Below are 9,687 nucleotides of genomic sequence, written 5' to 3'. Positions count from 1 at the left end.
GGGGGGGAAGGTTGTAGAAGTTAGCCTGAATCAGGAAGGAGGCTTCAGAGGTCCGAGGGCCTGTTGCTCCACATTCCAGCCCCGGAGCTCCCAGAACACAGTTGTCCACAGGATCTCACGGCCACCCTCCTGGCCAGTTCCCACCTCAGGTTCCTGATCTGAATCTCCAGGGCAGAGGCAGTCTTGGGGTAAAAGGTCATTGTATCCCTGGACCCTCGGTGGGTGGGGCCAGGCAGGAACTTGCTTCTATTTACCTCACATCAGATCGCAAGCAGACACGTCTCACTGCCCCTGTCCCTTGCCTGCCCAAACCTCAAACTCGTGGCCTTGGAGTGGACGCAGACTGCTGGTGCCCTGTGTATTACGGAGGAGAACCTCACAGGACTGCTGGCCTGGAATCTTCAAAGAAGCATCTGACAGCTAGGGCTTTCTTCCGCAGCACCACTGTGTGCAGGTGCCACCCAGGGATGCTCTCACCACTCACTCTGATACTCTGGAAGAGCCTGAGGGGTTTCCCTGCTCCTTGTCAGCTGGGTGGAGCAGAAGCCCATGCCCCACAGCCCCCTGCCCCTTCTTACCCACAGGGGGTCTCCTTGGAGGGGGCCCATCATGGCCAGAAACAGGGGCTGCTGCAGGAGGGCAAAGAGCGCGCTGACCAGCGACTGCAGGCCTGTGAGGCTACCAAATTGGGTGGAGGGGTACCTGCGGAGGGCAAGTGTGAGCCTGTCACTGCGGTGCCACTCAGCCTCTTCCCAGAGCCCTCCTTGGCCTGTCTAGCCCACCCACAGCCTGCACTTTTGATACCAGAGTTGGTAGGAGCAGGTGCAGCCCCCTCCCCCGACACACACACCCAAGAACAGAGGGGTGGCCAGACTACTTCCCGCTGAGCAGTGAAGCAAGGAGAGATTCCCTTTAGGACTAGCATGTGCACCAGTCTTAAGGGGGCCACACCTTGCCCAGGTGTGCCCTGGTGGCCAGGTGTGCCCTGGTTGGTGGGGGTCTGGCAGAGCAAGTGGAAAGTATGGTGCCAGCGAAAACCTGTGGCTCGGGCACGAGGCCCCAGGAGCTGGTTGGAGATGGGCACTGTACACAGCTGTGCCTGAATCCAGGAGCATTGCGTAATCACGGAAAACCCGACTCACAGCTCTCAGGCCGGCCCCCTGAGATGCTGCCAGGGCAGCGCAACTTCCTCCGGGCCTGGGGTGGGATGGGGGGGTGGGCAGGGAGGCCTGAAATGACCCCCTGGGACGATGCTGGGAGGAGGAGAAAGTTCCAGGCGAAATCTCAGCCAACAAAGGCTTTGCTGCCCAGAGGCGGAAGGGATCCCAGCAAAGAGTAAGCTGGGCTTAGAGTCAGAGGCCTGTTTGGGCGGGGGGTGGGGGTAGTGAGCCCCAGGTCTGAGGAGGCAAAACAGCTCTTGCTCCTTCCGGATGTGTGACTTCTTGGAGGGAGAAGCAGGTTTCGTTTCAGCCAGCGTCTGAGAAGGCTGCAGCTTCCAGCCGGAACTGGGCCACTGGGCCTGACCCATTCTGGCCTCAGCTGTTCGTGTTGCTGCCCTGGCTAAGGGCCACTGCCACTTACACATTCAGCCGTGGGCAGCGTTTCCCGTGAGCAGGCAGGGGCAGCACCAGCTTGGCTGAACAGCAGCCCCCAGGCAACAGTCAGGCACTGATGCTGGTGACACGGGGACTGACTTCGTGTTAAATGCACAGGCTCCTGGGCACCCACCTCTGGCCAGGTATGGCCTTCCCCTGGCACACCCAACAGAAGCCAAACAGCTACCTATCTCCTGATGCAAAAAGATGAAGCCTGCAGGGTAGCCTGGGCCTGTCCCTGTCCCAGGGACGCAGCCCACCGTGAAAGACAGACAAACTCAGTGCATAGCGCCCCTACTGGACAGGTTAGAGCGGCCCCTGTGGGTGTCCCAGAATGTCACTCTGGAGGGCAGTAGACTGCCTCATCTTCCTCCCTCTTGGTTAGCAGCCTGACCCACTACATACGTATGTCACCTCCCTCAAGCCCTGCCCTTTGCAGCCCTTGCCCACCAGAGCCCGCCCCAATGCAGGACTCACACAGCGGCATACAGGCCCCCGACGGCCGAGTGGATGAACCCACGCACGATCGTGTGCAGGATGAAGGAGAGGATCTGCAGGAGGGAGGCAGAACGTGAGGGAAGGGCCAGCCATGCCACCTTCACCCACCCCTGCCCCACTCTTGGGATCTTGAGCAACAGGAGTCGGCTGGGCCAGTGCCCCTGAGCCCTCAGCAGGGGTGAGGGTCGGCGGCTGTGCACGGGCATAGTGAAATACATTCTATTTAAAACAAAGGGAGCTGGGAGCAGTTGGAGTAGAACCGGGAGCTTTCTAGAAGTCGATGGTCAGGCTTTTGTGCTGAGGCCCCTCTGGGTCCACTCAAACAGCCAAGCTGCCCACTGGCTGCCGAGCACTGAAGCACTTGAGGCGCCTAGAGGCTCCGATGCGGATTCTTTTACATCTGATCCTTATCTCTACTCTTGAGACATTCTGCTCTCTGACAGCTGAAGGAGCCCCGGAGGCATAGTGGGTTATGCACTGAGCTGCTAACTGAAAGGTCAGCAGTTTGGAACCACCAGATGCTCCACAGGACGAAAAGGAGGCTTTCTATTCCCAAACAGATTACAGTCTGGGGAATCGACCAGGGCAGTTCCGTGCCACCCCATAGGGTGGCACAATCTGTCAGGATCAACTCGATGGCAGTGATTTTAAACAATTCTATCTGGATGGGAGCAATACTACACAATGGGGTATTACCGCCGGGTGAGTCTCTTCCCAATGTCCCTTTCACTGTCATCACATCGTTAACCTGAAATCAGCTGTGACACCAGCATTTACAGCAGGGGAATTGGCAACTACCACGCATCAGGGCCCCTGGCCTCTTAGCCAGGGCTGGCTGTCAGATGTCTATCAGCACAGGCCTGCATCGGAAGCACCCACGGTGACCTCATTCTCCCAGGCTGGCCATCCAGATGCTACTGACAGGGGGCTGTCCGCCCTGAGAAAGTTCCACATCTCTCTCTGGGAGGGGTGCTGCCGGTAGGCTTTATGGAGCATGCGTTAATGATTCCTGAGCGGTGCTGGCGCTGGTCGCCTGGCCACCGGTCCTTCGCTATCTTTTCTACTCCGCTTGCCACCTTGCTCGGCAGCCAGGCCCTGTTCCTAGGAGTGTGGGTGGTGGAGGGGCCGGGGCTGTGCCTGCAATGTGCAGGCACGTGCACGTTTGCGCAGGCGTGCAGGTCCCCTTGCAGATGCTGCCTTTCCTGCCCGCAGCTCTGCTTCCAGAGAGAACGACGTCAACAGAGGCGGATGGCTGTTCTCACTGAGCTGAACACGGATCCTCGATGGGGCCTGGTGGTCAGGGCCTGGCTTTGCCAGTCAGCCTGACAGAGAAGGGAGTTGCCAGGAGGCAGCAGCATGGCCAACCAGAAGTGGCGCAAGTCTCCAAGGGCTCTCACGTGTTTGCACGGTGTCAGCACATACACCCCACCCCTCCCGTGAGTGGGACACACCTGCTTGGGTGTCAATGTCCCTCAACATGTGGCCACTTGTATAAAGAGAGGTCCGTACTTTGGTTTCTTCTTGGGCCTGGCAGGAGATACCATCTGGACCTTGGGCTACAGCCACCTGGAAGTAATGCCATCTCCCTTGTCCTTTCAAAGCTCATAAACTTAGGGATTAGGGCCACGCCTACTGCTAAGCCACTTCCAGGTGCCCGAGGGTGGAGGCAGGCCGGTGGCAAAGTCTACCTGGTGTTCTCAATCTCCGCTGACAATCAAGGCTCCGAAGACTCGGTGCAAAGGAAGTGTGCTTTTCCACCTGCACGGCGAGGCGCTCCCCACCCTTAGCCACTCTGCACGGGGTGGAGACCCAGTGGGCGGCTCTTGTACCAGGGGAGCACAAGCGCACATCCCCACCGGTGCCACAGACTGGGTGGACCTCTGGGGACATCAGGGCAAAACAAAGCACTACGGAACTGCCCCCCATGCTCTGGCAGCGATCACACCACGGTGAGCAAGATGCCCGAAAGTCCAAGGAGGGTCGCCTGCCTTTATCCAGGAGCGTCTTTTACAGAAGACCATCCCACTTCATCACGCACGGCTCAGCCCTGCGGGCACAGGGCCTGGCAGCGACAGGCTGGTGATGGACTGAAGAAATGACTAAGGGAGCTCTCTGTGGACGGCTCCCCATGGTACACCCCAGAGCAGCATCTCTCCGTGTCGCCCTCCGCACCCCACCTGCTCTCTCCCTCTCTCCTCACCCACCTGTAGCGGCAGGTTGGGAATGAGGCAGGTCACCCCGAAGCCCACAAGCAGCAGATTGGTGAAGGCAAAGGCCCTCATGGCGTTGGTGACCTTCTGGATCCGCCGGTCCCGTTTCTTCCTCTTCTTCTTCTCGCCTCTGTGGAGACGCGGGGCAGAGACATAGGTGCTGGGGGCTCCCTGGTGGGAATCACACTCCGGGACCAGAGCAAGACTGGGAAAGTGCGAGCGGGGCCACTCCCACTCCCCGCACGATTGAGCACTGCACCAGAGCCTGGAGTGTGTGTGTTGGGGGGGTGGGGTCGGCATCTCAGATACGGGAGGGAAGATGGCTGCCAACAGTCAGGGCAGACTGAGCTTGAAGCACCAGAAGGGGAGGGGAGCGGGCGCCCACGTTCTGAGGAGGCAGAACCTCCACTTTGCCATTGGCTTCCACTTCACGCCAGCCTCACCGGGAGCCATTAACAGGCTGTGTGAGGAACTGAGCAGATCTCCCCTTGGGGGGCCGGAAGTGGGAGAAGGGGGAAGAATCTGCAGCAGATGGAGCCGGAATGGGCACTGAGAACCTCTTGGCTGTGGGACATGACCTAGATAAAAGGGCCATCTCTGTAATTATTTCCTTGCGAATTCACCAGCGCGATTGCGGCCTCCCCACCCACACGATGTCCTGTTAACAATCAGATGACGCAGGGGTGGGGGGTGGGGGGCTTTTGCTTCTCCGAACAAGTGAGTGTCAAGTGTTCGCAGGGGGTGTGGGGGCGGGGGAAGGCCCACCGCGTCCTCTGTGACCTCCCTCATCTGTGGAATGGGTACAGCACTCGTACCCAGCGCACAGGGCATGTAGACACACGGTGCGTCGAGGGCTTGGCTGGGGGGCTGATGAGATAAACGGCAGCTTATTATGCTAAGGTGGAGCCACCGAAAAACACCACCACATGGATCTCACCCTCTGATTGGAGAGCCGGCCCTTAAGCACAGTGAGGCACCAGCACCTTGTTTCACCCCCACGCTCAGGAGCGGCTAGATGAGCACACGGGACCCACGGACAGCAGCTCACGCTTCCTGGGGCAGAGGAAGCCCGGGGAGCCAGCAGGTGGCTTTAAACCATCATCTAGCCGTGGTGCCACTCACGCCACGGGTTGTCCTACAGGCAGAACTGTTGCGTGCCTTGAGCTGCACAGACTTGCTTCTCGTGCCCTAGTCCACCCTCCCCTGACTCTTTTCTAGCACGGTGTGTGCTGAAGCTTTGGCGTGCAAAAGAATTCCCGGAAGAAAATTCCCAAATCTCACAGAATTGGCTGAGAGTCACCAGGAGCCTTCTTACACCAGGAGCCTTCTTACCTCCCCCTTGGGCTTTAAACCTGTCCTGCCCACTGGGTCCCTGCTTCACCGGTGACTGCCTGGTGTTATCCCACAAGGGGGCTGGGAGCCAGAGGCGGGGCCGTGTACGTACTGGCCTGCGTCCTTCTCCTCGGGCTCGTCCGAGACATCCTCACACTCCTTCAGCCTCCAGTCCATGATGTAGCCAATGACCGGGGCCGTCAGCAGGCAGAGCAACTGGAGCGCCCCGAAGATGGAGGTATACAGGCCCACTGGGGAAGGAGACAGGCAGTGTCAGCAGAGGCCCCCCCGGCAGAGGGCCCACCTGCGGGCCTGGCCCAGACACCTTGACCTCTGCAATCAGGGTCAGTGGAGCAAGGGGCAAGTCCCTTTACTCGCTGCTTGCCAACCCCCCCCCCCACACACACACACACTTGCTGGTTTCCAAGAAGCAGCAACTGAAATCCAGTGTGTTACAGTCTCCTTCCCAGAAGCCCCGGAAAGTCCGTGACTCGGGCATCAGTGTGTGATTCAGCTGTGTGGGTAACGGCCTGAAAGGCACCACTCCTGGGGGGTGGGGAGAACGCCGGCCAACGTGAGAACTTCTGTTTTCCATGGGTCTTAAAGGGACGGGCTTTTCCAGCCAACAGAAACGGAAAGCTGATGGGCCCACGCCCACGCCACCATGCTGGGCAAGAGGGTTGGATGCCGGGAGCTTTTGGTAGCCCCCAGGCTGGCAGGGAGGGGAGGGTTTTTGCCATGCTCATTACCCATGCCCCCTGCTTACCCGCGGCCATCACTGCATCAGGGGAGCAATGGTGAAAAGGCAGAGAGAGAGGAAAGAGGTGAGTGGGGGGATTAGAGGCAGGCTGCCACCCCCTGGGGGGGTTGCAGCGTGAGCCAGCTTTCTGCGGGCGAGGGCCGAGCTCAGCACCTGCTGCCTGTCAGTACCACGAGTGCCTAGGTTTGTACAGTGGGCACCTCTTCCCAGGTGGCTGGAAGTGGGTGAGGGGTGTGCTAAGCCTGTGACACCCGCCAGGGCTGTGATGAGGAAACCCTGCACAGGAGAAAGGTCCGGGAGACTCAGAGGCCCTCCCTCCATGTCGCCCAGTCCCAGGGGACACTGCTCTGCCAGGGCCACCTTCTCCAGCACTCATCAGGGCCCACCCAGCCTGGCGGCGGAGTCCATGGGCTCCCCCTAACAGCCAGAGCTGGTCCCCTGTTGCACACACCCCACTCCCCACCTCGCCCGCTCCCGGCTGTGGGGTTGGCACAATCGGTTGCTCACAGGCGCAGGATGGGGAGAACCAATGCCCCCCCACCACAGGCCGAGCTTCCTGACCCAACTTCCTCTGCTTCTCGAAACGGACTATTTGAATGTGGGAAACTGTTGGGAAAATTTCTCTCAGTCATCAGGATTTCTGAACAGCCAAGTAAAGACCAGGACTGGAGCTCCAGAGAGCTGTGTCTTCCCAGGGTTAACCAGGGCCTCCTTCAGGGCCTCGCCCTCTCAGGCGCTGAGGGTTTAAAAAAAGAGGGTCGTGGGGACACGATAGGGCCCCTGGGCGCGGGTGGTGTGCAAACATCTTAATGCGCTCGCCTGCGCTCCCAAAGCTAGGCAAGCTGTCTAAGTCCGCCTAGGTGGAAAGCCCTGGGGACCAGCTCAGTGCGGGAGACCAGCTGCTGGGAACCCTGTGGCCACAACACTACTCTGATGCGGGGCAGTCGCCCGAGCCGGGGCTGACGCCACGTGAGTTCGCCAATTGTCGCGACAAAGGTGCCATCCCAAAGGGTGCCCGGACAGAGTGTGGGGGCACAGTGCACTAAACCAGGCGAAGTAGGTAATTTTCCTGTAGGGGCTGTCGTGACGGGACTTCACCGGGCGTCTCTGGAGTGTCTCCCTAGTGAGAGACCTCCTTTATCTGCCCTCCGGCTGCCGGTTCCTTTTGTGAGAGCTGGGGCTCAGGCCTGATTTATCCACTGAGAATCCGATTCCCTTACAACGGCCAGGGGATTTCTCCCCTAAGAGAAACACGACAGGTTAACCAGCCAGCTTGGCTCCCCATGTAAAGGGTTTACCAACGCCTGCCTGCCAGTTGTGGTTGGCAGGGGCTGCTGAGTCAGTGTGGACTCAGAGGACCCACTGTACAACCAAGGAAACGCTGCCTGGTCCTGTGCCATCCTGACTGGAGTCCTTCGTCCAGCCCCGGGCCCCGCCATCTCCTGAGGGTCTTCTTCACTCTTTTGCAAGGACCTGCTGTACCAAGCCTGCGGTCCTTCCCCAGGAACTCACTCCCTGCCATCGAGTCCCTGCTGTGGGCGGCTGAAAACCGCCAACCAGGCGGATCGAAGCTCCCTGTGTGACCACTACGCCGCCAGGGCTCCAGGAACTAGCCTCTCCTGATCATTTGTCCAAAGTCCGGGAGACATATTCTCTCCGGCCTCACTTCCAAGGAGCATTCTGGCAGGACTTCTTCCAAGCAGATTTGCTCGGTCTTCATCGCGTATTCGAGGGCCTTCATCCCCGCCTCCATCCAAATGCACCGGTTCTCTCGAGACTTCCCCCCTTCACTGGGGGACAGGATCAGAAACACCACGGCCAGGGTCAGGTGCACCTGTGTCTTGGACGTGAGATCCTTGCCTCTTGGCACTTTCAGTAGGTCTTGTGCAACAGATCTGTCCGAGACAGAACGCCCTGTGATTTCTCGACGGCTGCCCCCCTGCGTGCCAACTGTGGATTCGGGTCAAGGAAATGCTGGACTACTTCATTATTTTGTACTTGTCCCTCTCGGAGTGACGAACGCTGATTCAGCTCGGCCCCTGAGGAAGTACCGGCTGTCTGTCTTTGCCGGACGAAAACCTCTCATCAGCTGAAGCACTTCACTGCTGTGTTTGGATAAGTGGCCTGCGGGTTATCAGTTCTGCTTACCAGAACGAACAAGTCTCAACGGATTCCCCCACACAGAGAAGCCTCGCCTCATTTCCGAATTTAGACCCAGATCCTCTTGGCTGCATCAGAGCGACCAGCCCCTCAGCCCCAGGACACCCCTCCTTCCACACCAGGCTGGTTTCTGGGGGTGGGGGATCTCAGTGTTTGGGTTAATTTATTGCTTTCCCACCCGCACCAAGGTGGAGTGGCTGGGGCACGCTGTGTTCTCATACCCATGCCGGTCGGCCCTCCCCACCCTCAAGTACTGGAAAACAGGCACCCCCACTCCAGACACGTGTGGTTATTTTTGTTCTCCCTGACCGGGGACATGAAAGAACAGCTCGGGCTGGCTCGGGTGAGAGGACTCGGCTGGGCACACAGGCCCTGGGATGCTGCCACTGGGGGCGGAGGTGCAGCCCTGTGTAATCATCCCAGCTGCTGGGCAGCAGGCTCGGGATCAGGAAGATGGGAGTGACGGGTGAGGCTGGGAGGCGCCCTCCCCAGAGGTCCCCTACCTTGGTCCTGGTCGCCGCTGACCAGGAACTTGAGGATGTTGTTCATGGCACCCATGTAGAAGATGAGCCGCAGCTGGGTGACGCACATGGTGAGGAGGCTGAGCAGCAGGATGGGGCTGAACACGCTGTGCAGGAACGAGGGGGCTGCTGCGGGGGAAGGAGGCGCCACAGCCACTCAGGGACCAGGTCAGCCCATCCCGGCTGGGCGCACGCAGAGCAGGGGGCGGGGGGTCACGTAAGGACCAGCCGGGGGATGCCGATGGCCGTGCGGGCCCTGAGAGCTGAGGCTCATGGCGTATGAAATGGTTAGTGGCCATCAGGTGGCCTCCACCGAAGGAGCCTCCGTGGGTGCAGAGGGCAGGGCAGCTCCATCGGGTTTCCAAGGCTGTGGCGGCACTGGCAGGCCTGTGTTCCGGGCTGCCTGGTGGTGGGTATGAACCACCAACCTTTGGGTTGGAGTGGAGTTCTTGTTCGTACCCCTCACGGGGGCGCATTAGATAAGCGGGTAAGTCCCTTCCTCTCAAGGAGCCTCAGTGTGCACATCTGCAGAATGGGGTGGGTGGTGCCACCTCTCTGTTGGGGGCAAGATGCGAGACCACACCGAACCAAACCAGAAACCAAACTCACTG

The 9,687-nt window shown here is 59.5% G+C and overlaps 1 protein-coding gene across 4 annotated transcripts in view; it reads right to left on the bottom strand.

Annotated features, from left to right (window-relative positions):
- Window positions 1-6: 6 nt before the first annotated feature.
- Window positions 7-9,687, bottom strand: part of SLC43A2 (solute carrier family 43 member 2) — a 41,325-nt gene continuing 31,644 nt past the window's right edge. For 2 of the 4 annotated variants that reach the window (XM_045299657.1, XM_045299656.1), the window contains exons 9-14: window positions 9,059-9,205; window positions 6,402-6,413; window positions 5,748-5,886; window positions 4,298-4,433; window positions 2,073-2,146; window positions 263-702 (exon numbers count right to left, since the gene is read on the bottom strand). In XM_045299657.1, coding sequence (XP_045155592.1) covers window positions 474-702; window positions 2,073-2,146; window positions 4,298-4,433; window positions 5,748-5,886; window positions 6,402-6,413; window positions 9,059-9,205 — 737 coding nt within the window. In that variant the 3' untranslated portion in view covers window positions 263-473. Of the gene's footprint in view, window positions 703-2,072; window positions 2,147-4,297; window positions 4,434-5,747; window positions 5,887-6,401; window positions 6,414-9,058; window positions 9,206-9,687 lie in introns of all 4 variants that reach the window. The other 2 variants (XM_045299659.1, XM_045299658.1) reach the window with 2 other exon arrangements.

The sequence above is a fragment of the Echinops telfairi genome, unplaced genomic scaffold, assembly GCF_000313985.2.
Source record: "Echinops telfairi isolate 266 unplaced genomic scaffold, ASM31398v2 ScPeMD7_7458;HRSCAF=8496, whole genome shotgun sequence".
NCBI lineage: Eukaryota > Metazoa > Chordata > Mammalia > Afrosoricida > Tenrecidae > Echinops > Echinops telfairi.
This window is presented reverse-complemented; position numbering and strand designations above follow the sequence as displayed.